This window comes from Oryctolagus cuniculus, chromosome 11 (genome assembly GCF_964237555.1).
Source record: "Oryctolagus cuniculus chromosome 11, mOryCun1.1, whole genome shotgun sequence".
Taxonomy (NCBI): Eukaryota; Metazoa; Chordata; class Mammalia; order Lagomorpha; family Leporidae; genus Oryctolagus; species Oryctolagus cuniculus.
In genome coordinates this window covers 60,295,647-60,321,436 of record NC_091442.1, presented here as the reverse complement: position 1 = coordinate 60,321,436, position 25,790 = coordinate 60,295,647, and the positions used below count along the sequence as shown (strand labels likewise).

Sequence of the window (25,790 nt, the reverse complement as noted above, 5' to 3'; positions counted from 1 at the left end):
GACCCAGGGCCTGGGCAGCCACACAGAGCCCCTGCACTCACAAACGTGGAATTGAAATGGCTTTTATTTTTATATTCACTGAAATGGCTCAAACTGGGTCCTGTTTAGGCGTTCTTGGTGGTTTTCTCCTTGGCTCTGCCCCTGATTGACCTCCAGAGCCCAGCATGTGGGAAGGTGAAGAGGGGAAACAGCCCCGCCCCATGCACTCCCTGGAGCTGCCTGCATCCACTTGGGCAGACAGAAAGCTTTCTTTCTAGCCTGCAGTCTGGCTGCACCCAAGTCTGTCAAGCCCTGAAGCCTCACTGTTGAGTTGTTCTCAGGGGATGTAGCAAAGGGCCCTTCCTTTTTCTCAAACAAAAAGGGGCAGCAGACCCTGGATTTTCCCTAAGGGAAAAAGAAAACGCAGGAGAGCAGGCAGAAGGGGCCAGAGTCTCACAGGAAGGCACTGGGGTTGGCGCGCGGATCCTTCTGATTCCGGAATCTCATCGCTAGCCAGACACCAAGGATCTGTAGGGACAAGAGGAGCCACGAAGGCACGGTTCAGTTCTGAGAGGGTCAGACCTGCAGAGAAGGGGTGTACTTGAGGGAACGGGAGACTGTACCTCAGTAAAGCTGAAGAAGAGTCCCACGCCCCCCAGAATTTTCAGGGCTTCATCTGAATGCCTAAGGAGCTTCTCTCCACACATGGGGCATGCGGAGCTCCTGTTCTTGCAGATCTGAGGAGAAGGCGTGTGTTTGGAGAATGCAGAGACGCTGAGCTGCCTTCTCCAAATGTCTGGGGTGGCCACCCCTAGGAATTACTAGAATCTGACCAGTATCCTACAGCCTAGAAGCCCATTTAGCTAAATCTCCCCTCCCCCACCAGCAGTGCCTGGACACAAGGGAATTGCTAGAAAGAGGGGCGGTGGCATTCAAATCTGCCGGTTTCCTGCTTCCTCCCCGCTGTGCCTACCCCCAACTCACAGCATTGCAGGAAGTATCGTCTTGATACATGGTTGTGAGGTTGAACAAGCCACAACAATCAAAACTTCTTTCCAGTTCATGTCGGGTTTTGTTGCTCATGACCCACCAAGAAGCATTGATGACATCTGTCTGGAGGGTAAGGGCAGAGGGAAGTTCAGCTTCCCTACATCGAAGCTCAATTGAAGTGCCCCAGTTTCCCCGTTCTAGCAAAGGGAGACAGCATCGCTCTGGAGCACAATGGTGTCAGTTACAGACAATGATAGATGACCACCTTGGGTTCTCTAGATTGTCACGGGAAATTAACAGACATCCCAGAGGAAGCAAGTGCTTAAGTGCCTGGAAGCAGTGGGCCAAAGGGTGATGTTTGGGTAGTTGGGGCCAGACTAACAGGGAGAGCTAAAGGTTAAGGAAAATCGAGGACTTGAGAAGGAATCCCACTTGCCCCCTTTACCTGTTTGCTTCGGTTAATAGCCAGACATGAGCAGGAGATTCCAAACTGGAAGATGAACACCAAACCAAGGATGATCATGTACTGAGAGTAAGAGTTACGGAAAAGACCGAGGTTCCTTTATGCTCCATCTAAAATAACCACCTGGTCTTACAGACTTTTATATGTTCATGTCAAGTTGAAAACAATGAGACCAGCATTTGTGTCACAGATTATGGTCAGAGCCCTGAGGTCCCCCAACTTCTCCCAAGAGCTGGGAGGCCCCCATCACATCAAGTCAGGATACAAAGAAGAGCAGGACTTGGTGGTGGTTGACAGCACCCACCAGTCCGGCCACTGCAATGAGGAGAAGGAAGACTCCCACAGCAATGACTCCACCGATGATGTGGATGCTGGACACCAGACCCAGGCCCTTACCCCAGGCGGCCACGCCAATCAGCAGCAAGCCCACGAGCTACAAGAAACAGCAGCATTCATCTCAACGAGGCCTGGCATGCAGCACGGTGGATGGCAATTACAAGGGGGCCTAGGCAAAATAGGAGATTCAAGTTTGTGACTGGGGGACGAGGTGCATCCCTGGGCGCTCCTCCCAAAGGAGGTCAGGATGGCGCGAGGAGACCGCATAGTCTCTGAGCGTAAAAACTGAACTGGCCGCGTGGTCCATGATTAACATTCTGGGGAGTAACAGGTTCACTAAAGGGAGGGGTGGCACTTCATACACACAGCCCTGGCCCTGTTCCCCACCCACCACCCTCCGAAAAGACCCCTCACTACCGGAAGTCTACCCTCATCCACGGAAGTCCCCAGGAATCCCCCTCTTCGCCGGAAGTTCTTGAGGCTCTTCCCGGAACCCCCAGTGCACCCCTCTCCCCACCGGAAGTCCCCTGGAGATTCTCGCCGCTCGCCTCTCCCCCCGCTGACGCTTCCCCCACCTCGGAAACCTCACCATGTAGACCACGTTGAGCGCGCACAGCGCATTCTTGGAGCAGGCAAAGCCGCCGCAAACCATTGCCCCAGTGCTGGGGACCCAAGCGGTCCCAAGGACTCGGGGGGAGGGTATTACGAGCCGTCTTCTAGGTGCCCGACAGCTTCTGTCTCTTTAAATCCAGGCCAGCCAAACCCAATTCTCTGAGCCTGCACCGTCCCACCCCCTGCCTCTGGATTGACGGCGCCCGCGGCTAATCCCGGACGTCTGTGGCCTGAATGCCAATCAATCTACATGACGTCACCGAACCGCCTCCCGGCCCCTCCTTTAGATTCTTCATTGGTTGAGCCTTAACACTGGAGGCAGGGCTTCTGGAGTCTCGTAGAGACCGGAGCCGAAACTTCCAAAGCCCGGGTTGAAAGCGGAGTTTCCGCGGCTGTGGTAGGACTGGAGGGAAGGCTGATCCGAGGCAAGAGTCTCTAGAGAAGCTCCGGTGAAGGGAGAGAGAGGAAGTGAGGCTCCGAGAGCCTGGCGAGAGGGCTCGCCCCTCGAAGGAGGGCGCGTCCCCGCCTCGTTCCCCTTGTCCGGCGGTGACCTCATGATGACGCCACCGTCTTGCTGCTATTGCCTCACTCGTGGGAACACCCGAAGGAGCCGGAGATTGGACCACTTAGCCTGGTCACGGAGACCTCGAGTTGAGGCCGTCTTAGGTTTGTGCGTCCTCTGGTGCACATGTTCCGTTCCCCGGCGCCTTCCGACGGGCTGCGACGGAGCCAGGAATTCAGGGTGGGGAACAGCGGCCTGGAGCCAGCAGAGTCCTGGGAGTGACCGAGCCACAGGCGCACACGCAGGGCGGGCTCGACCGCTCCGGAGCGCGATCTTGATCCAAAGCTGGCAAAGGGACGAAGCTGGGAGGCGAACGGGGTCTCCACGTTTTTACTTCCGAGACAGGCGTGGCGGCTGGTTGATAACTGACTAAGCGCTTTGACACGCCATCCTTTCCATGCCCCCTCGCTGTCTTAGGAGAAAGCAGCGGTTTGGGTGGCGACAGCCCAGGGAAGCCTCCGACCAGCCCCGCAGAGTGGCTTAGCTTGTGCGCGCTTGCGTTCTGAGCAGCACAGCTTTGCCACTGGTGGCTGTGCGACCCCGGGCTGGGGACTCCAACGCTCCTTGCCTGTTCCCTCATCTGCAGAGTGGGCTTAGGGAACAGGACAAGCACCTCTGGAGTTCTGGTGAGGATTACGAGTCATCCCTGGCACGCTGGAATGGTTATGACTTCTCAGACCCTTTTACACATTCTAGTGGACAGCCTCAACCTCAACAGTGCAAGTATTCGCATAGTTATAATCTCTCATCCCTCAGTTTTTAAAGCTTTGTTTATTTTTTGAAAGTCAGAGAGAGAGATTCCATTTGTTGGTTCATTAACACCCCACCACCACCACCAACGGCCACAACAGCCAGGTCTGGGCTGGGAGGAAGCCAGGAATTAGGAACTCCAACCAAGTCTCTCTTATACGGGTACCAGGAGTCCAAGCTCTTGGATCATCTTCTGCAACCTTTCCAAGCACGTTAGCAGGAAGGCAGATTGGAACTGGAGCAGCTGGGACTTGAACCGGTGCTCCAATATGGGGTGCCTGCATCACAGTGCACACTCTAGCCCGCTGTGCCACAGCACCTGCCCTACCCTCCATAAAGTATCAGTAAGGTATGTAGGGGAGCGTGCTCGCTTAGGCAGCACATATCCAAATTTTTAAAAAATGTACAGGAGAAGAGACATTTGCAAGTTCGAGATTTCAAACAAAGGAATTAGGCCACCTAACTACCCACCTCCTCTGGCCCCGCCTCTTCTCCATCCTCAACCCTGTCTTCACTGTTTCCTTCTTTTTTTTTTTTTAAGATTTTATTTATTTTATTTGAAAGAGTTACAGAGGGAGAGACAGAGAAAGGTCTTCCTTCTGCTGGTTCACTCCCCAAATGACCACTGCGCTGATCCGAAGCCAGGAACCAGGCGCTTCTTCCCGGTATCCTACATGGGTGCAGGGGCCCAAGCACCTGGGCCATCTTCTACTGCTCTCCCAGGCCATAGCAGAGAGCTGGATTGGAAGAGAAGCAGCTGGGCCGGCGCCACGGCTCAATAGGCTAATCCTCCACCTAGCGGCGCCGGCACACCGGGTTCTCGTCTAGGGGCGCCGGATTCTGTCCCGGTTGCCCCTCTTCCAGGCCAGCTCTCTGCTGTGGCCCAGGGAAGGCAGTGGAGGATGGCCCAGGTGCTTGGGCCCTGAACCCCATGGGAGACCAGGAGAAGCACCTGGCTCCTGCCTTCAGATTGCACGGTGCGCTGGCCGCAGCGCGCCAGCCGTGGCGGCCATTTGCGGGGTGAACCAACGGCAAAAGGAAGACCTTTCTCTCTGTCTCTCTCTCTCACTATCCACTCTGCCTGTAAAAAAAAAAAAAAAAAAAAAAAAAAAACGCAGCCAGGACTAGAACCAGTACCCATATGGGATGCTGGCGCCGCAGGCAAAGGATTAACCTACTATGCCACAGTGCTGGCCCCCACTGTCTGTTTCAATTTCTCAGCCACCCACTTCTCTTCTGGGTTGGGGATTGGGTCCCCAATCAAGACCAGGACTGTGGTGTTAGGGAGAGGGGACAGGCTGGCAAACAGCTTGGCTGCGTGGCGCAGTGACCGAGGTGTCAGAAGACCAGGATCGCTGTCTCTGTCCACCTCTTGTTTGCCTCTTACGGCCTCAATTTCCTTTTATGCAGAACGGGGATAAATAACCCCACCCCCCCAGGCTTGTCATGAGGAAAGTATAGATGAAAGCGTGTTGTAAACCACTAAATGTTATGAACATGTTAATTATATGAAAACAATTGAACATGCATCATGGTAGTTTATCTGGTTATGGGCTATTTCCTTCTCTATAATAATTCATTCTCCACATAACTACTTGGGCCTTTTAAACAGGAGGTGGTAACTGACTGAGGAAGGCTTACATCGTATGTTAAAAGGTACTCATAAAAAGTTCAGGCGGGAGCCTGGTGTTCAACACAGTGTTTAGAGTGCCACCAGGGAAGCCTGAATCTCATACTGGAGTACCTGGGTTTGAGTCCTTGCTCCACTTCTGGTCTGGCTTCCTACTAATGCACACTCTGGGAGACAGCCAAGTAGCTGGGTTCCTGTCATCCATGTGGATGAATGAGATAGAGTTGCAGGGGCCAGCACTGTGGCGCAGTGGGTTAATGCCCTGGCCTGAAGTACTGGCATCCCATATGGGCGCTGGTTCAAGACCCGGCTGCTCCACTTCCAATCCAGCTGTCTGCTATGGCCTGGGAAAGCAGTAGAATTTGACCCAAATCCTTGGCTCCTAGCTTCTGACTTTGGATTGGCACAGCTCTGGCTGTTGCAGCCAATTGGGGAGTGAACCAGCAGATGGAAGACCTCTCTCTCTCTCTCTCTCTCTCTCTTTCTCTCTTCTCTCTCTCTCTCTCTCTCTCTCTCTCTCTCTCTCCCTCTCCTCTCTCTGTGTAACTCTTTCAAATAAATAAATCTTAAAAAAAAAAAAAAAAGATACAGAGTTCCAGGCTGCTGGCTTCAGCCTGGCTCAGCCCTGGCTGTTGTGGGCATTTGAGGAGTGAACCACTGAATGGAAGATTTCTTTCTTGTTTGCTCACTCTCTCTCATTCCTTCCCTTTCAAATAAATAAATAAAATAGTAAATTTAAAAATTTTTCATGGGAAGGGGCTGGCATCGTGACACAGCAGGTTAAGCTGCTGCCTGCAATGCCGACATCCCATATGAGCGTGGGTTCAAATCCCAGCTGCTCCAATTCTAATCCAGCTCCCTGCTAATGTATCTGAGAAAACAGAAGATGGACCAAGTGCTTGGGCCCCTGCCACTCATATAAAAGACCTGGGTGGAGTTCCAGGCTCCTGGCTTTGACCTGGCCTAGACCCAGCTGATGGGACCATTTGGGATGTGAACCAACAGACAGAAGATCTCTCTCCCTCTCTCTAACTCTGCCCTTCAAATAAGTACATCTTTTTTTAAAATTTTTTTCTTGGGAAAATGGAATTAAAAGATGAGTTTAAGGGCAGGCATTGTGGCACAGCAGGCTACGCCACTGCAGGGGACACTCACTTCCCACACTGGAGTGCCAGTTTGAGTCCTAACTACTCTGCTGCTGATCCAGCTCCTTGTTAATGTGCCTGGGGGAAAAAAAGATGATGGCTCAAGAAATTAGTCCCTGCTACCCTGGCTCCTGGCTTCAGCCTGATCCAGCCCCAGATGTCCCAGCCATTTGGGGAATAAACCACCAGATGGAAAAATCTATCTCCTTTCCACTCCACCCTGCCCATCACTCTCTGCCTTTCAAATACATACATTTAAAAATGTACATTTTAGAGCAAAAAAATGTTGAACTTTAAGCTGTTTTTCTTCTATGATATTCATTTTATGTGACCTTTTTGAAGTTCCTTCATATGCACTTGTTTCAACATTTTTTACACCAAGAAACTTATCTTTTAAATTCCATTTTCTACAACCTTACTTATTTGGAACAATTTGAAAGGCTAAACTTTCTACCATTTATTTCTATTTTTATTTATTTGAGAGACAGATAGAGCTTCCACCTCCTGGTTCACTCCCCAAATGCCCACAAGGATCCAGGCTGGGCCAGGCCAAAATCAAGAACTGGGAATCCCATTCAGGTTTCCTAGGTGGGTGTCAGGGGACCCAGTCACCCAGGTCATCACCACTCCTGCCCAGTGCACCTAAGCAGGAAGGTGGAATTGGGAGCAGAGCCAGGACTCCAACCCTGGCACTCCGGTACAGGACTTCAGCATCCCAGCTGCCATCCTCAAAGCTAGGACCACACCGATCCTTCCTGAGACTTTCTGTGGTGCCCTTGAAAGTATGCTGGGCACATCTGCATGTGTAGAGAGACTGAGTACTAGAATAGAGGGCTAGGAGTGATGGAACAAGCTTGCAGATTCCTGTGAAGACTGTGAGAGTTTGGGATTGCATCTGGAACCCGGCTGGCCACATTCTCCCAGAACCAACACCCATCTTAATTAGCCACCTCCTACAGGAGGCCCTGGGATGCCTGTTAAGGTCTCTTGCTCTACCTGGCTGGGGAATCGTAGCAAGGGCAGGCTGACAGGGCTGATGGGCCAACGCTAGAGGGGGTGGGAGGTGCAAGAGGTAGTGCTGTCCCAGGCTGTGGGTTTGAAACTCTCTAGTCAGGAAGTGAGGCCGACAGACGGAAGGGCGGCCAGGGGCAGGGAGTTCTGGGGCGCAGCAGAAGGGGCCTTCTAGGCTTTGGGTTTGGGGGCTGTGGGGCCATGGGCTTCAGGGCCAGGGGTTGCTGTTAGTCTGGCAGGACAGGTCTGGGCAACATGCATGCCCAGAGGCAGTTGGCTGTGGCCGCAGTGAGAGCAGAAGTCAGACGACATGAGGTGGCCAAGCAGGCTCTAAGCCGCCTCAAGAAGCTAGCAGGGAGGGTGGGCGACCTTGAACTCCAGGACAGCATCCGGGCCTCACTGAACAGCTTGCAAGGTAAGAAAAAAAACCAGCCGTCACTCTGGGTGCATTGGGGACCTTCGGGGCACAGAAGGGCTGGCTGTGTCTAGACTGCTTCTCGATCTGCCACTTCCTAGTCCCCAAGAAGAAGCTGGGACTCCGGGGAAAGAGCACATTTGGGGAGGATGGGAAACGACATGGGAGGTGTCACCCTTCCTCTTTTGTTCTCCCAGGAGAACAAAATACAGGTCACTGTTGATCTGACCTTCTTGGCAATGGAGAAGTGCGTGAGCGTGAGGGAGGCGGGCTGTGACAGACTCGTGGTAGATTCGGTCCCTGCCTGGGGAGTCCTGAACAGGAAGCCGTCTGGGGCAGAAGGTTCTGGGACTGGATAATGTGCTCATTCCCAGGACCCGCTAAGGATCAGTGACCTCTTGTTCTCCAGCTGCAGACACACACACACACACACACACACACACACACACAGAAAGAGAGAGAGAGAGAGAGAGAGAGAGAGAGAGAGGAATCTCTGGCTCCCAGGAACCCTCACGCACCATGCTCTCTGCAGAGCTGAAGGGCAGAGGAGTCCCCAGGACTCTCCTGACCCCGGCCCCTCCCCATGCTCCTGTCCCTGTCTTCCCCCCACCCCGCACCTTCCGCTCTACCTCCTTAGTGCCATTAGAGCAAGTGATGACAACACAGGGAGGAAGTGCTGCCATGGCAACGCCATCCGCCACATCCTCCTGCCCACCCCAGCCTTCAGTCCTGTGGTGGGGCCCTGGCAGGAGCAGCTTCTCTCATCCACGCGGCCCCACCCCTAGGGAGCTGTGGGCAGCTTCACCTCTGAGGTAGCAGAGAGCTAACAAAGCAGGCTTCAGGACCATTGGAGGGTGTCTGGCAGAAGCTCCTCCCCCATCACCCTCAGGCCTCTCCAGCCTCAGCTGCTTACCTCGTGGGGCAAGAGCCCATTCTTCCCACGAGACGCCTCCCACAGCCCACTCTGATGGCACAGGCCCTTGGAGCCTAACTTGGGGAAGAAAGGGCTTGGTTTGGGCTCCCAGTGGAACAGTCTCGGCGCCTTCCCACGCCTCCCCCGTTCCATGAGGCCGCAGTCGCTCTCTTGTCCGCCCCCTCCCCTTTGCCAGGAACCACTCAGGACACGGTGGCCTTAGAGGTGGGAAAGGCAGACCTGGGCGCAGTGGCCCATGGAGACTCTCAGGGAGGAGCTCTAAGCCCCGCCCCTATTTTAAAAGGAGGGAGGGAGGTTTAGGCCAGGTAGAGCTTGGCTTAGCTCCAAAGAAGGCAGGAGTGAGGAAGGGTAGGGGCTGAACTCCCTGAGAAGACCCCTCCTCCGAAGTGATTTGTTCTTCTCCCTCCCGGACAGTGGGCACTCTGCTCCCACTGAACAGAGAGGGCAACTGATCAGGACCGAGTCAACGACCCTTTCCTTCCAAAAACAACTGCTAAAGGGTCCCCAACCCTGGGGCTGGTGTCCGCCGGGTTCCGCAGGAAAGCGGCTAACCTGTGAGACAGGACCGCGGAGGGATCCGGTACCGGCCTCCTGGTTCAGCCCCCACCCTCACCCCCCACTGGGCCGAGCTCAGCGCCGCTCCTGCCTCCAAGAGCCGCCCACGGCAGCACTTATTATAGTCTCGACTGCGTCAGGAGGGTGGGACGCCAGAGCAGGGGACCGCTAGACTCCCCAAATCCCAGGGCCGCCGGGAGACATTCCCCCTTCCCATCCCACCTCGGCTCCACGGGCCTCGACCTCTGTTCCTGGTCAGCCTGACCGATTCATGCTTCTCACCAGGCTGGGCAACAGTCAGCCTTGAACTTCAAGGCCCCAGCGGGGTGCGAGACACAGAACAGACTGCTTCCAGGCGCTCTGCTCACCTCCTCTTTAGCCTTGGAAAGGAGCCCCACCTCGCAACCCTTGGGAGATGGAATGGGAACCCGGAGGAGGCCAGCTCCTGCAGCCTTGACTGCGGGGGGCCTTATATTTGAGGAGCAAAAGTCCCCTCACGTGGGTGCCCAGGTGTGAGAGTGGTGTCTTCGCCAATCCAACAGCCCCTGGGCCCACGCCCACCCTGCTCAGCATCCCTCCTCTATGCTTATCCATGCTGCTCCTGAGGCACTCGGGAGCCACGGTTGCTATGGAGACTGGATGCATTTTGGTGGTGGTGGGGTGTCAATTTGTAGAGTATTCTTTCTCCCTCCACCCCAACTGGAGCCTTTGGCTCACCCAGCAGCCTGGGTTCCTGAGTCTGCAGATCCCTCCCTCCCCAGGCATTACCCACCCCCACCCCCCTTGCTAAGTCCCGTGTGTGTCCCTGTCCCTGGAGACACCTCTCCAAGTTCACACTGGGACAATCAGCTCAAGGCTGGGCTTAATCAAAGCATCAAGTGTGGGAGTGATTTGGGTGGCAGGGGGTGAGAGAGGGCTGGGCCATGAGGCAGGGACCTGGTCCAGGCAGTACCTGAGGGAGAAGAGGGGTCCTAGGAAAGAGATTTCGGGGTTCCCTGCCTCCTCACTCCAGCTTCCTCACAATTGTCAGTGAGTCCAAGTTTGCTCTGTTTGCAGCGGCCTGCCCACCCAGTAGATCTGTTGTTGTCCTTGTCACTAAGTATCCCACCTCGCAGTTGCGCTCGCTAACCTTGGTGAGCCAGAGGAGGGGGCTAGGTTGTTGGAGGAGGTGAGTCCAAATCCCAGGAAATCCAGCCCAGGATTTGGGAGGGAAATCCAGTCCTGGATTTTGCACAACCCTCGAAGACAGCGGTGCTGGTGGAGAGGTGGAGGGGGGCGGGAGACAGGGTGGGGGGGTAGGGGGCCGCCTCCTCCTCAATGTGAGGGGAGCGCCCGGACACAGCGCCGATCCGGACCGAGCCGAGCCCGGGCGAGGCCCCCAGACTCTTCGCCCGGACCTCACGCTCCTCCCCTCCCAGACCCCAGACCCGTGGGTTCCCACCCCCTCGCGTTCCCTCCTTCCTCCCCCGCCGCCTCCTGTATCTCCATCCCCAGCATCCTCCCCGCGCCCCTGCGAATCCCCCGCACCGCCAGCCCCTCTAGCTTCCCACCCTCCTCAAGACCCCCCTCCGACCGCATCCACAGGCCCCGTCCCTCGAGTCCCATTCCCCGCCCCTGCCTCCCCGACACCGGTTCCTCCCCCCCCCTCCGGTCCCCTTTTCGGCCCCCTTTCCCCTCCCTCTCCCCGATCTGCCCCCACTACTGTCCTCACCGCCCTCCACTCCCCATCTCGGCGCCCCCACCCAGGCCGGGGTGCACGGTCCGGCGCGCCTCCCTGGAGCAGCACCAAGGTCCCGGGGCTCCAAGGGGGTGGGGGCGCAGGGCGGGGAGCATGGGGAGGGGGCGCCCCGTGTGATGGGAGGGGGGCGCAAGCGGAGGCGGCGGAGGCGGCGGCGACAGCGGAGCCCGGCCGGGTGCTCAGCGGGGTCCGGGGGCTGGGGGCAGCGAGCAGGGCGGCCCCATGGCCGGGCCCCCCTGAGGCAGTCCGGGGGAGCCCCCTCCCCTCCCCAGCTCGGGGGTCTCCGGGCCCCATGAGCCGGGGCGCGGGCGCGCTTCAGCGCCGGACAACGACCTACCTCATCTCGCTGACCCTCGTCAAGCTCGAGTCTGTGCCTCCGCCGCCGCCTTCTCCGTCAGCGGCCGCGGCCGCGGCCGGCGCCCCCGGGGCCAGAGGCTCAGAGACCGGGGATCCTGGCAGCCCCCGAGGCGCGGAGGAGCCGGGCAAGAAGCGGCACGAGCGGCTTTTCCACCGGCAGGATGCGCTGTGGATCAGCACGAGCAGCGCGGGCACGGGGGGCGCGGAGCCCCCCGCCCTGTCCCCGGCCCCGGCCAGTCCGGCTCGCCCTGTCTCCCCAGTTCCCGGCCGCCGCCTTTCCCTCTGGGCCGCCCCTCCGGGACCCCCGCTCTCTGGGGGACTGAGCCCGGATGCCAAGCCCGGGGGCGCTCCCACCTCTTCCCGGCGCCCCCTACTCAGCAGCCCGAGCTGGGGGGGCCCAGAACCCGAAGGCCGGGCAGGCGGCGGCGTCCCCGGGTCTTCCTCCCCGCATCCTGGCACCGGCAGCCGGAGGCTCAAGGTGGCGCCTCCTCCGCCGGCGCCCAAGCCATGCAAGACCGTGACCACGAGTGGAGCCAAAGCCGGGGGCGGCAAGGGCGCAGGGAGCCGCCTGTCATGGCCCGAGAGCGAGGGCAAGCCCAGGGTCAAGGGATCAAAGAGCAGCGCCGGGACTGGAGCTTCGGCCGCCGCCGCCGCCGCCAGCGGGGGAGGGAGCACCGCGGCCGCGACCTCTGCTGGGGTCGGGGCTGGGGCCGGAGCCCGAGGGAAGCTGTCCCCTCGGAAAGGCAAGAGTAAGACCTTGGACAACAGTGACTTGCACCCGGGACCGCCGGCCAGCTCTCCTCCTCCGCTCTCCGTCCCAGCAACCCCGGCTCCAGCCGCCGCCGTTCCCGCCGCCTCCGCGCAGTCCCCCGGGTCTGCACCTCCAATCACTCTGGAGCCTCCAGCTCCAGGGCTGAAACGGGGCCGGGAAGGTGGCCGAGCATCCACCCGTGACCGCAAGATGCTCAAGTTTATCAGCGGTATCTTCACCAAGAGCACAGGGGGACCTCCTGGCTCCGCACCCTTTCCCGGTCCCCCGGGCCTGTCTCCTGGCAGCGGGTCCAGGGAGCTGCTGGGCGCTGAGCTCCGCGCCTCCCCTAGTGAGTAGGGTCAGGGCCCGAGAGCAGAGACGGGAGGGAAAGCTGGGCTTGCGGTGGGCGGGGAGGGGGGGCGACGCTCAGGGAACTGGGGAAGCGCTGGTTGGCGCTGGGTGGGCGGAGGAGCCGGGCTCACTCCTTGCCAAGGACTGGAGCGAAGCATGGGAGTTCGGGAGTGGGGTCAGTAGCTGCACTGTGCGGACGTGAGAGGCGACTTGATTTCAGAGGGACTCACAGTTTCCTGGGTAAAGGATGCCCTTGGTCAGAGTGACTGGAGGAAATTATTCCCAGGGCGCCCCAGACCCCTGCCAGCCTCAGCTGCACACTGGGGGCCTTGGCAGTAGGGCTTTGCCTGGTCTGGAGCGACGGGGAAGCTGAAGGGGGTGCGGAAGCCTCAGTTTCCCGCCCCGCCCCAGCACTCTGGCAGGTGTGGTGACAGTGACCTTGCAGGCAGCTCCTCGCCTGGGGCCGTGAGAGCAGGCCGGCGAGGCGTTCGGTGCAGGTTAGGCGCAATGAGTGCTGCGGAGCGCGCGGGGACTAGAACGTGCTGAACACGGAAGAGGGAAGGGGAGAGGTGGCAGACAAGGAAGCCCCGCTCCCCGCAGAGCCCACCGCCGCCCGGGACTGACCCCCGAGCGAGTCAGGGGGTGGAACTGCAGCAAAGGCAGTCTTGCCCCGGGAGACGGGGGGCGGTGCGGGAAGGTAGTGTTTTGTTCCCCCCAGCACCAGGGGTGTCTTTATTTTCCTGTGCCGCGGGTGGGGGAAGACAGGCGGGGGAACTCTGAGTTCGGCTCGCACTCCCTGGAGGGGAGGCGGGACTGGGAGCGGGGGCGGCCCCCGGGGTTTGGCTCCAGAGCGGGTGGGAGCAGATGGCTCCGGATCCCAGAGTTCCCGCCGCAGCTGCGGCGCCCCGGGAACGTCCGGCCAGAGTCGGGCGCGGGGGCTGGACCCGGCGGCGGGGCGGAAGGAGCATCCTTCCCCCACCAGGCCTGTGGATTCCCGGGGGCCTGGGGATCGAGTCCTCCAGCTTCCTTTGGGAGGGTGCATATGGGGCAGGTGTTGGGCAGGAAGGTGACAGGGAAATTCTAGCTGTATTCCTTGGGCTGCGGGGAGGGGTCAGGGTCACCCAGCCAGGCTGATGACCTTGAAAAGGAGGAAGGGAAGCCCTCACCTCAATTTCTCTCCTCTGAAATGGAAATTGAGGACGGTCCACTTCCTTTTATGTCCCAGCACTTGCCTGCCGGGATCTGCCCTGGGAACCAGTGAGTCAGGGAGGAGCTCTTCTCTCAGTCCAGAGGGAAGCACCTGCCACTGTCAGAGCCCTGGCCTCCGGCTGGGGCAGGGACTTCAGTCTGGGGTTGTGCTGTAAGGGAGATGCCAACTGAAGTATTTTTGTCTTGCTGGCTCTGTTGCTAAGCAACCGCTGAGCGGCAGCAACAGCTGTGCGGGAGCGGCTGGGATGGGAGGACTGGGGACCACTCTCAGACCTAGGGGCTGCACCCTTCTCTCCAGCACAGGCAGGGTTCCGGGGGAGCTGGAAGCCGTGCGTGCTCCCCGGCCGGGAGCCTCCCCTCTTACTGCCCCTCTCCCCTTACAGAGGCTGTGGTCAACAGCCAGGAATGGACCTTGAGCCGCTCCATTCCTGAATTGCGCCTGGTAGGTAACCCGGGCCCTGTCCATGAGGGAAGGCTGCCTCTCACTGCGGCGTGCTCAGCCCCCCGCACCTTTCCTCTCTCCGCCTCCCTCCCTCTCTCTGACAGTGGGCTATGTTTTCCTGGTCCTCCTCAGCATCTCCCTTCCTGCCCCATCCTGGCACTTGAGACAGCTGCACCACCTTTTCCTCGCTACTCTTTCTGCCCCGTCCCCTTTTCCCTGCATGTCCGTGGCCCTCTTCCAGGCTTCTCCTTACCCCTGGCACCTGCCCTTTGGCCCTTGCAGTTCTGTTAGCCACAGCTGGGTAAAACTTTCCAGCCAGTGCCTAGGGCAGTGACATGGCTCACACAGGTGGGTCCGCTGTGTCTCCTAAACAATGAAACACAGAAACACTGGCCCGGAGAGGGTGACTTTTTTTCCCTTGTGTTCCACACTGAGCTTGGGATTGTTTCTTGTCATTCTTGTGCCCCCATAACTTCCGGCTGCTCTCCACTGACTGTAGGGCCCCACTGGGAGGATTTAGCACTGGCAGTCCCCTTGGGTTCTTTGGGACATCCTGCCTCCTCCTGATTCCGACCATCTCTTGCCCTCAGGGTGTGCTGGGTGATGCCAGGAGTGGGAAGTCATCGCTCATCCACCGATTCCTGACCGGCTCCTACCAGGTGCTGGAGAAGACAGAGAGTAAGTAACTGTGGACTGGGGTCAGGAAGCCAGGCGTAAGATCAGTGACTAGGTAGGCATGGAGACGGGCTGTGTGTGGGTGTGGGTGTGTGTGTGTGTGGAGGGGCTGAGGCCCCAGGAGTAGGGGGAGGTCAGCTCTGAAGTTCTTCTGGACAGGTGAGCAGTACAAGAAGGAGATGTTGGTGGATGGACAGACTCACCTGGTACTGATCCGAGAAGAAGCGGGGGCACCTGATGCCAAGGTGAGAGTGTGGGGGGACGGGACAGGTAGGCTGGCTGGGGTCTCTTTCAGAATGGTTTCCAGAGGAGTGGGCCTGTCTGACCCTCCATTTATCCCCTCCCCCCTGGCAAGTTCGCAGGCTGGGCAGATGCTGTGATCTTCGTCTTCAGCCTGGAAGATGAGAACAGTTTCCAGGCTGTGAGCCGTCTCCATGGGCAACTGAGCTCCCTTCGAGGGGAGGGACGAGGAGGCCTGGCCCTGGCCCTGGTGGGGACACAGGGTAAGGAGCAGTGCTGCTGTGGGGGTGGGGAGTGGAGCTGGGGAAGCCACCAGGGTGTGGCTCTCCCAACACGGGAGAGAGCTCAGTAAGGTGTGGAAATGACCGCTTGGATTCCAGGTTCCCTCAGGAGGGAGACTGGTCTCCAGATAAGGCTCTCCTAAAGGCAACACCAGCACCCCAGGGCCTGAGCAGGGAAGAAGGGAGCTCCCGGGGAGCACAGCTCCACAGCTCTACAAGCCGTCTGCAGTCCTCTCCTGAGCTGCCGTGTCCCTTGCATTCATACAGTGTCATTGCCTGATGCCACCTCTCCAGCACATGCAGAAACCCAAGTCCTAGATTTCTGTCTTCCTTTGCTGCAGCTGGGTCATGCTGACGAGAGAGAGAGAGAGACAGAGAGACAGAGAGACAGAGAGACAGAGAAAGGGAAAAAGAAATCATGGAGCAAACACAAGAGCGGAAAACCTCTTGGTTTTCAGAGTATAATTCAGGGGCTCTCAGAGTCTCCCCCAGGGCCGGGACAGCTTTTCCAGACCTGCCTGTGTAGAGCTGGCAGGACTGTCTGGATGCCTGTTCTGCAGGTGCCTGCCTCCACCTGTTGCTTGCCTCCTGGTTTCTCACCGCAGAGTGAGCAGTGCACCTGTTACCCATGGCCATTCAACCTGTTCGTAGTCTACACTGCACGTATCCTCCCACTCAGTTCAAGGTTAAGTCAATTTGCAAGACCAAGGGAGTCTCACCATTTTGAGCCTTGTTGGGAAGCTCCAGTCACCTCTGGAGACTTCTTGGAACACACACACACACACACACACACTCAGGCAGCTCCCCCAGCCTACTCACATGCACCCAGTATGGGCTCATACACTCCCATTCCATTTAGTCACAGGATGGATGTTCTCTCATACCCTGTCCCTAGCGAGCACAACCTGAGCCATGAGCAAAGGAACAGGGAATTGTGAAAAGTGGGGAATGGCTCCTTATCCACTCCTGTGCCCTCCCTGTCCCCCCAGACAGGATCAGTGCTTCCTCACCCCGGGTGGTGGGCGATGCTCGTGCCAGGGCGCTGTGCACAGACATGAAACGCTGCAGCTACTACGAGACCTGCGCAACCTATGGGCTCAATGTGGATCGGGTCTTCCAGGAAGGTGAGCGAGGCGACCCCCAGCACGTGGGGGAAGGAGAGGCCAGGGGCTTGCATTATCCTTAGTGTTCAGGCATCCAGCCCTCTCTCTGTGAATGGTGGAAAATTAGCCTCTGTGGGAGGGAGGAGAGATCAGGGAGCCCAGGGATCTGCTTCATAGTCACAGAGTCTTTCCGGGCTGGAGGAACTGGTAGACGGCTGGCGAGGGCCACGGAGACAAGGAAGTCGGCGCCTGCATCATTTCCCAGGGATTCCTCAAAGCTGGTAGGGACGCAAGGGTGGTCTGGGGTATCTGCCCTGCTCACGCCTCCTCCGCTTCCCCCTTTCCCCAGTGGCCCAGAAAGTGGTGACCTTGCGCAAACAGCAACAGCTTCTAGCTGCCTGCAAGTCCTTGCCCAGCTCCCCAAGCCACTCAGCTGCTTCCACCCCTGTTGCGGGGCAGGTGAGTTGGGACCACAGAGGGAGGGCCTGGCGAGGTGCAGCGGAGGGCCTAGGACCCGAGGGCAGGTACAGAATACTCAAGGAAGTTGGGGGAGTTGAGGGGGGCAGATGGAAATGGCAGGAAAACTTTGTAGAAAGCGCGTTGAGCTGGAAAGGAACCAGGTTTGAGGCACCATTTGCAGTGTCCTTGAGCAAATCAGCCAGCCTCCCAAGGTCACCAGCTTAACCCATGTGAAGCCAAGCTTTGCAAAGTCCGAACCACTATGGCAAGACTAGGGAGGACTTTTTTTTATTATTAATGAGAATATAAATAAATGGCGATGAGATCAAGCAATGTGGTTCCCAGTAACAAGCAGTGTGGTTCCCAGTAAGTGTGGCTTGATGGGGGTGGGGGGGGTCTCAGCTCTGCTGACTCCTCCATCTGCCCCCAGGCTAGTAACGGAGGCCACACTAGCGACTACTCCTCTTCCCTCCCGTCCTCACCCAACGTTGGCCACCGGGAGCTCCGAGCAGAGGCAGCTGCCGTGGCTGGACTGAGCACCCCAGGCTCCCTGCACCGGGCGGCCAAGCGAAGGACCAGCCTTTTTGCGGTACTGGCCCTGCCGACCCCCATCCTCCTCTCTGCTGTTGCCTGTCCGTCTTCCCTAGTCACCAGACCCCTCTGTTGGCCCTTTTCCGCCTGTCCAGCCTGCCCTTCCATCAGCGTATCCCCTAACTTACTCCAACGACCATTCCAGAATCGTCGGGGCAGTGACTCTGAGAAGCGGAGCTTGGACAGTCGGGGAGAGATAACAGGGAGCGGACGAGCCATCCCCATCAAACAGGTGAGCGGCCCAGGGGCCCGAGGGCAAGGCGGGCCCGGCTGCCCTGAGCTGGCTTTCCTCCCACACATGTCTTTCCACTCTCCCCCAGAGCTTCCTACTGAAGCGAAGTGGCAACTCCTTGAACAAAGAGTGGAAGAAGAAGTATGTGACCCTGTCCAGTAACGGCTTCCTACTGTACCACCCCAGCATTAACGTGAGTGGCAGCCACTGCCCTTCCAACTCTGCCTGTCTGTGCTTCTGACAAGCACTCACAATGGCTGGGAAGCTCTCGCGCTGGTCTCTTAGGTTTAGCTACACGTGTTAAGTGCCTACCATGTACCCATGTCAGGGATATAGAGGTATACCTGGTCTCCCTGGGAAACAGCAGTCCAGAGGGAGCACCGCCAGGGAGGACCTCCTTCCAGGAGGACCAGCCACTCGGGGGGTGCTTCCTGCAGGAGACAGAGCTGGGCCAAGTGTGACGGCCCCTTCCCAAGAAGCTGCCACCCAGTCCAGCTCCCAGGGCCCTCTCCAGGCCCTATCCAGCCCCTAGTATTGGCTGCTGCCTAGCACCACCCAGGACCCCAACCTTCCCTACACTCTCAACCCCTGCTCCGCTCCAGGATTATATCCACAGTACCCACGGCAAGGAGATGGACTTGCTGCGAACCACAGTCAAAGTCCCGGGCAAGCGGCCCCCGAGGGCCATCTCCGCATTTGGCCCCTCAGCCAGCATCAACGGGCTGGTCAAGGACATGAGCACTGTGCAGATGGGTGAAGGCCCTGGTGAGTGGGGCCCCTGCACAGAGGGGCGGGAGGGGGCTGGGGCTGGGGTGACGGGCAGGGGAGGAGAGAAGTGGGGGCTGGCGCTGGCCAAGTGGGAAGGTGGGCGATCGAGAGGGACTGCCTAAGGGATGGGGCTGGGAGGCACGTAGAGGCTCACTGAGTTCTCATCTTCTTCCCCTTCCCACAGAAGCCACCACTCCCATGCCAAGCCCCAGCCCCAGCCCCAGTTCCCTGCAGCCACCACCAGACCAGACATCCAAGCACCTGCTGAAACCAGATCGGAATCTGGCCCGGGCCCTCAGCACTGGTCAGTGGGGACTACCCCTCCATCCATTGTCTTCCAGATCTCAGTGGGATGTGGGTGGAGGCTTGGAGGCTGGGACAAATGCATGAGGGACCACAAGGAGCCTGCCCTGGGGCCAAGCATACCCAGCTATCTATTGTAGTTAAGACAAGCCGGCTCTCTCAAGCCAAACCTCCAGGCTAGCCACAGGGCTGAGTGACTTGCCCTCTCCATGCCTCAGTTTCCTCATCTGTGAAATGGAGATAATCGTTTCTGCCTCAGAGGGTTGCTTCATTCTCCAGCACAGAGCCATGAATATTTGGGATGCTTTAATAGCAAGCAACATTGTAACAGTGATCCTCACAACAGCCTTGTCAGGTCAAGGTCAGTATCCCCATTTAATGGGTGAAGAAACTGAGGCTCAGAAGATTAAGGGGCTTGCTCAAGGTCTCAAGGCCAGTAAGTGACAGAGCCAGAACTTGAGTGGGGGTCTGACTCCAAACCGCTCCTCCTCACACCTCCCCAGGAGCGATTGAGGGGGAACACCATGAGAGGCACAGCTGAGGAGGGGCGCCCTAAAATGCCAGAGCTAGTTCAGGGGAGGAGATGGGCTATCTGGAAGTCAGGAAGTCTGTAGAGGGGGCAACTGAGGTAGCTGTGTCCCCTTCCCTAAGACTGTACCCCATCTGGAGACCTGAGCCCCCTGAGTCGGGAACCCCCTCCTTCTCCTATGGTGAAGAAGCAGAGGAGAAAAAAGTTGACAACGCCATCCAAGACTGAAGGCTCAGCTGTGCAGGCTGAAGGTGAGGCTCTGGTGGGTGGTCCCACGCCCACCCCGGACCCTCATGCCCAGCATCAGACCCCAGGCCTAGCTCCTGCAGCAGGAGAAAGTGTGCCCGAGCCGAGCACTTGACTGTCATTCCCATGGCGCACAATTTAGTGGGGAAGCGGATGGCCCTGCCCGGCCCCTCCCCTTTCCATGCTCCCCAGCCAATGCCTTCTCCCCTCTTAGTCTCCAGTACCCGTTCCCAGTGACACCCGTGAGTCTGTGGCTCTTGCTCCCTCTCCTAATGACCTCCCAGTTCCTGACCCAGCCCCTGCCTCCACTTACCACTCCAACCCCTACGCCCAGAAACTCAGCCCCTGACTTCCGTGTCCTCTGCTGACTCTGTGACCCCTCCCAGCCCCTCCCCTAGTAACTTTCAATGTTCCGAGCTCCCAGAACAGCTGTGATCACAGCGATCCCTGATTCCTGCCCCCTACCCACACCTGCCACGTGACTCCCCCTGGCCCCAGGGCCCTCTCATCCCAGCCCTGTGACCCAGCATCCGTCCCTTTCCCCCATGTTCAGCTCCTGACCCTCCCTCCCCCTCCCAGAGGCCCGGCTCCTCACTGGTCAGGATCACCCATCCCCCCAGTCCCCACTGCCCCTGCTCTCTGCCGGGTGCTCAGGCCCACGTTCCAGATTCGCCTACTCTCCTGGCTCTTGGCTTCCGCTCCACTCTGCTCCGGGGCCACTGACTTTAGTTCTGCTTTCTCTCCCCATCTGTCTGTCCTGCTTTGTCTCTGGCACTCTCTGTCACTATCTGCTCCATCTCTCCACCTGCCTCTCTTTTCTCCTTTCTCGCTCTCTTTCTCTGTTCTGCTTCTCCATTCTATCTCTATCTTCTTCGCTTCGGGAAACCAGCCAAGCGCAAAATGTGGAAACTAAAATCCTTTGGTAGTTTAAGAAATATTTATAAAGCAGGTAACACGCGGGCAGCCGGGCGGGGCACTCAGCTGGGGTGCAGAGGGGTGGGGGTGCCTCTGCTTTCCCCTGCATGTGCTGGGGCTTCCCGCTCTGCTCTCCCCTCCCTCTGCTTCCCCCACCCCCACCGCCCCACTCCCAGGGGCTCGGGAGGGAGGGCCATGGGGCGGGCCGGGCTTGGGGAAGGCAGCCCCTGCTTGAACTCTGTCCCTCATGACCCCGTCCCCTCCCCTCACCCAGAGGAGAACTTCGAGTTCCTGATCGTGTCCAGCACTGGCCAGACCTGGCACTTTGAGGCAGCCAGTTTTGAGGAGCGGGATGCCTGGGTCCAGGCCATTGAGAGTCAGATCCTCGCCAGTCTGCAGTGCTGCGAAAGCAGCAAGGTCAAGGTAAAGGTTCAGGAGGTGGGGGAGGAGTGGAGGGGGGCGGTGCGGGAAGAGCAGCGGTGTCCGGGCTCACCCCAACCGTCTCTGCAGCTGCGCACAGACAGCCAAAGCGAAGCCGTGGCCATCCAGGCCATCCGGAACGCCAAGGGGAACTCGACCTGCGTGGACTGCGGGGCCCCCAGTGAGTGCACACGGCCAGCGGAGCGGGCGGGGCGGTGGCAGGCATGGGAGCGCAGTTGGGGGGGGGGGGAGGCGTGACCTCGGGCGTGTGCGTCCCACGCCGTCGGGCAGCCGCGAGCCCACCTCCGCCCTCCGTCCCCAGACCCGACGTGGGCCAGCTTGAACCTGGGCGCCCTCATCTGCATCGAATGTTCTGGCATCCACCGGAACCTGGGCACACACCTGTCCCGCGTTCGCTCGCTCGACTTGGATGACTGGCCGCGGGAGCTGACCCTGGTGCTGACGGCCATTGGCAACGACACGGCCAACCGCGTGTGGGAGAGCGACACTCGGGGCCGCGCCAAGCCCACGCGGGACTCTTCGAGGTAGGTGTGCAGGGGCAGCCGGGGCTGGTGGTGTGGCTCCCGTGGAGGGGTCCTTAGATCCCTCCTGGTGGATCCCTGGTCTCGCAGGGAGGAGCGCGAGTCGTGGATCCGTGCCAAATATGAGCAGCTGCTGTTCCTGGCGCCGCTGGGCAGCACCGAGGAGCCTCTCGGCCACCAGCTGTGGGCCGCGGTGCAAGCCCAGGACGTGGCCGCTGTTCTCCTGCTTCTGGCCCACGCGCGGCACGGGCCGCTGGACACCAGCGCAGAGGACCCGCAACTCCGCTCCCCACTCCACCTAGCGGCCGAGCTCGCCCACGTGGTCATCACGCAGCTGCTGCTCTGGGTACGTGAGTGGGGGTGGGGTCCCAGGAGCTCGGCAGGGCCCTCAGTTCCCAGCGGGCACCTACCTGGACGTGGGTCCAGTGCGGGGGCAGCCGCTGGGGGCACACGGTCATGCGACCGTTCCTGTCCCCTAGTACGGCGCCGACGTGGCAGCCCGCGACGCGCAGGGCCGCACGGCGCTGTTCTACGCCCGCCAGGCCGGCAGTCAGCTGTGCGCCGACATCCTCCTGCAGCACGGCTGCCCCGGCGAGGGAGGCAGCGCGGCCACCACGCCCAGCGCGGCCACCACGCCTAGCCTCGCCGCCACGCCCAGCCCCCGCCGCCGGAGCAGCGCCGCCAGCGTGGGTCGCGTGGACGCCCCGGTCGCGCTGGTATAGTTGCCCGGCGGGAGAGACCCCACCCCCAGGCGGGCCGGGCACGACCACACCGGGTGGACCGCCGGACAGATGCACCCACTCACCTCTCCCCGCCCCACGGGAGCACTTCCTACCCCCACGAGGGCACAGCCCCCACGCCTCCCGGAAGACACAAACTCACCCCCTCTCCCCACCGAGGCATGGAGACCCCCGCTCCACACGCCCCCTCTCCACTGTTCCCACCCTCGGATCGCTCTGGGTCCCCCCCACCCCCACCTCGCTCGGTGTTTGCAGAAGGGGACGCCCCGCCGGGGCCGGGGCTCGCCGGCGCTGGGACGGGCCCGCTCGCGCCCCCTCGCGGCGTCGAGGAGACCCGGGCCTGCCAGCTGGCTCCGCGACCCCGCAGCGGCAGCCCATTCCCAGGCTGGCTCCTGGGGCGACGCCACACCGGAGGGAGGGGTTGGCCTTGGGACTTGGGCCACTACGGGGACCCCGCGCCTTCCACGCTGATCTCACTGCCCAGCGAAGGAGGGAAGGGCAGCGAGGGGCAGGACCCCTGCTGCCTATGGCGGTGGGGGGGTCCCCAACCCTTTCCGTGAAAGGGACCATGAGGAGTGGATAGCAGGACGCACATCCCCCACCCCCACAAACACACACGCACGCACGCACGCCCACCCAGGGATGGAAGCTAGAGAGTGGGGTGGGGGGCGAGCCAAGAGCCTGGGTGTCTCCTCGCTGCTACCTTGGGAGGGAGAAGGGATGAGGCAGGAGGGGGCTAAGGGGGCTGGGGCGGGGCCTTGTAATTTATTGCTCTGTTCCCCAACTTGGGGACGGGGGCGGGCAGGGGCGTGGGGAGGGCGTTCCGGGGTAGGGGAGCCAAGGGTGGGCAGGGGGTGGGATGGGGTGGGGGTGCTCTCGGGTTGTGAGTGTCTGTGACCGTGACTGCGTACCTGTGACTGTGCAGCGCCCGTGGTGATCTGGGGTAGGGGGCACCTCTACAGTGGGACCCCTCCCCCTTTACTCTTCCTGTCCAGCCCCTCCCTCCCACTGGAGCAGACCCATCCTTCAATCCCATGATCCCTCCCAGCCAGGGCTGAGAGGGTGTGAGAGAGGCAGCAGGGTTTCCGGGCCCCCTGCCCTGTCCAGGGAAAGGGGGTGGTACCTGGACTTACCTGGCCCAGCCCCGCCTCCCTCAATCAACCCAGCCCTTGGCCGTCTGTGTCAGTGGTTTCCAGTCTTTTTTCTTTCTTTCTTTCTTTTTCTGGCTAAAATATTTTGCAAAGGACCAGGTAATTTTGGGAGGGGACTCGGGTGGGGGCAGGGGGGGAATGCCCCCTCTTCTCCTTGGAGGCAGGTGGTGTGAATCTTCTTCAACAGCAATTAAAGAGAAAGTGATTTTGTCTAGGGGGTGAGCTGCTGGTCTGTTCTTGCAGAGGCAGGTCAGGGTGTGGCCTTGCTCCAGGTGGGGTGCTGGGAGTGTCAGGGGTGCCTCCTGCTGGGGCTGGTGGGCATGGAGGTGGACTCTGGCAGGGGAAGCAGGGGGACCGGTGGGTGCGATGGTGGGGCTGGTGGGCACTGAGAAGTCACTGCCAGCCAGGGTGACACCAGTTCTGGGAAGGAGTGGGATGTGGTGCCCGTGCAGGGAAATGAGAAGATGGGTGGTTTTGGTTAAGGGCAGGAGGAGTCTTGCTGAAACCTCGCCCTCTACTTCATAGCCAGGGGACCTTGGGCAGTGAGGAGGGTGGGATCTGTTTGTTTATAATCTGGGCAGTGTCCTCAGGGCACCTGGTAAGTGCTCCCCCAGGGGCTGTGATCTGGATCCCGAGGTACCGCAGTAGAGCTAACAATTGGGGGGGCCTTCTAGGAGCCTTGCTCAGGGGGCACTTGGAGGGGAAGGAGTAGGTTTCCAGGACAAGATGTGCTGCTGTCGGCCAAGGTCTCTGGTGTCCGCATCCCCCTTGCTGGTTGATGCAGCCCATTTGCCCACCTGAATGTCATCCATAGGACCACCAAGGCCACAGCAGCCTACGGCTTCCAGCACCTAAGCTCAGCATGCAGCCGGGTCCCCGTGTGTATGCAGCTGAACGGGGCTGGATGGGGCAGGGCGGGGCCAGCAGCCAGTGCGGATTTGGCCTGGCCACCGCGTGTTGCTGTCTGCCTTGAGGAATCCTTGGTGGCACCAGCTTCTTTGGTTAGGGTTGGTTCCAATCCTCAGCATCACCCAGCCTCAAGGTGTTCAGCTGCAGGTGTGCCACTGTGCTGACAAACAAGATGTGGGTGCAGGGCCACACCCAGGTCTGATCACATGGAAGCTGCTGCCCTGCAGAGTCCTGGGCTGGGTGACACTCGGCCACAGCCATGGGACCCAGAAAAGGTGGATTCCAGGGTGCAGGAACTGTGATGGGAACAGTGCAGATGTGTGGCCTGGCCAGAGCAGAGGAAGAGGGCGAAGTGGTACAGGTGATGTCAGAAGGACCTGCCGTTCCCCCTTGGGTTCCGAGACAGATTCTGGACTGCCCCACTGCACCTCCAGTCTCCTTCCTCCCGGCCAAAGCTGTTAGGGGTGAGACAACGTGGGAAACAAGGACGCTGGAGAAAATGGCATTAGCTGGGAATGAAACCACAGGCCAGTGAGAAGGCTCCTTTAATTCTTGGCCCATGAAAAATGGTCAAGGTGCCAGCGAACCCCCCCAGCAGATCCCAACACTCAGTGATCCACTGGGTTCCTTTTTTCAGTGGGCTGCCACTCTGGCCCTGTGTGGAGATGCGGTAACAAAACATTAAGCCCTCCAGGTTACAGCAGGTCGGGTCCTAGAAGGGGACTCCCCTGGTGGTAGAGCTGCTGCCCCTCCCTCTGTGCCAGCTTCATGGCTCACCTGGGTTTCCTCGCTTGGGTTCCTGGTGCGTCTGCCAAGCCTGTCCCCACCCCCTGGTGGCCATCTGCCACACACCCTGCTCCCCTCCTCTTGTGTGCTATAGCACAGCTGGGACAGAAACACCTCCACAGGAGTCTTGCCAAAAGCCAAGGAGAGTAAAAAGGGATTTCTTATCCAAAATACAGTGATGTTTCTCATTTCCTGAATTCAGCTTTCCTGATGATACCGAGGGCCACCCTGCCCCAGCCATTCCCCACTCACATTTGCAAAAGATTTTATTGGGGGGCCTGGTGCCGTGGCTCACTTGGTTAATCCTCCGCCTACGGCGCCAGCATCCCATATGGGTGCCGGGTTCTAGTCCTGGTTGCTCCTCTTCCAGTCCAGCTCTCTGCTGTGGCCTGGGAAGGCAGTGGAGGATGGCCCAGGTGCTTGGGCCCCTGCACCCACATGGGAGACCAGGAAGAAGCACCTGGCTCCTGGCTTCGGATCAGTGCAGCACCAGCCATAGCGGCCATTTGTGGAGTGAACCAATGGAAAGAAGACCTTTCTCTCTCTCTCTCTCTCTCTCTGTCTGTAGCTCTACCTGTCAAATAAGTAAATAAAAATCTAAAAATATAAAAATCTAATAAAATATAAAAATAAAAATCTAAAAATATAGATTTTGTTGGACCACCCCTCT

The 25,790-nt window shown here is 59.3% G+C and overlaps 2 protein-coding genes across 10 annotated transcripts; one reads left to right on the top strand and one right to left on the bottom strand.

Annotated features, from left to right (window-relative positions):
• Positions 1 to 46: 46 nt before the first annotated feature.
• Positions 47 to 13,950, bottom strand: TSPAN31 (tetraspanin 31). Of its 6 annotated transcripts, none has more exons than XM_070052521.1 (6): positions 13,746 to 13,950; positions 1,698 to 1,865; positions 1,415 to 1,495; positions 964 to 1,092; positions 603 to 716; positions 47 to 507 (listed from the first exon to the last, which is right to left on the bottom strand). In XM_070052521.1, the coding sequence occupies exons 3-6, from the start codon at positions 1,490 to 1,492 to the stop codon at positions 433 to 435; spliced, it is 396 nt and encodes a 131-aa protein (XP_069908622.1). In that variant the 5' UTR covers positions 1,493 to 1,495; positions 1,698 to 1,865; positions 13,746 to 13,950; the 3' UTR covers positions 47 to 432. The 6 variants fall into 6 exon arrangements, with proteins under 6 accessions (XP_069908622.1, XP_069908624.1, XP_002720969.1 ...); XM_070052523.1 differs by lacking the exon at positions 13,746 to 13,950 and adding an exon at positions 11,458 to 11,594; XM_002720923.5 differs by lacking the exon at positions 13,746 to 13,950 and adding an exon at positions 2,358 to 3,099.
• On the top strand, positions 5,867 to 22,399 carry AGAP2 (ArfGAP with GTPase domain, ankyrin repeat and PH domain 2). 4 transcript variants are annotated; one of them, XM_051832893.2, is made up of 19 exons: positions 5,867 to 7,893; positions 14,172 to 14,230; positions 14,821 to 14,908; positions 15,065 to 15,150; positions 15,261 to 15,408; positions 16,416 to 16,550; positions 16,879 to 16,988; positions 17,419 to 17,577; positions 17,725 to 17,811; positions 17,900 to 18,004; positions 18,414 to 18,576; positions 18,764 to 18,883; positions 19,534 to 19,662; positions 20,547 to 20,606; positions 20,847 to 20,995; positions 21,083 to 21,173; positions 21,315 to 21,537; positions 21,625 to 21,880; positions 22,014 to 22,399. In XM_051832893.2, the coding sequence occupies exons 1-19, from the start codon at positions 7,734 to 7,736 to the stop codon at positions 22,254 to 22,256; spliced, it is 2,571 nt and encodes an 856-aa protein (XP_051688853.1). In that variant the 5' UTR covers positions 5,867 to 7,733; the 3' UTR covers positions 22,257 to 22,399. The 4 variants fall into 4 exon arrangements, with proteins under 4 accessions (XP_051688853.1, XP_051688854.1, XP_051688852.1 ...); XM_051832891.2 differs by lacking the exon at positions 5,867 to 7,893 and adding an exon at positions 10,667 to 12,577; XM_051832894.2 differs by lacking the exon at positions 20,547 to 20,606.
• Positions 22,400 to 25,790: the final 3,391 nt, after the last annotated feature.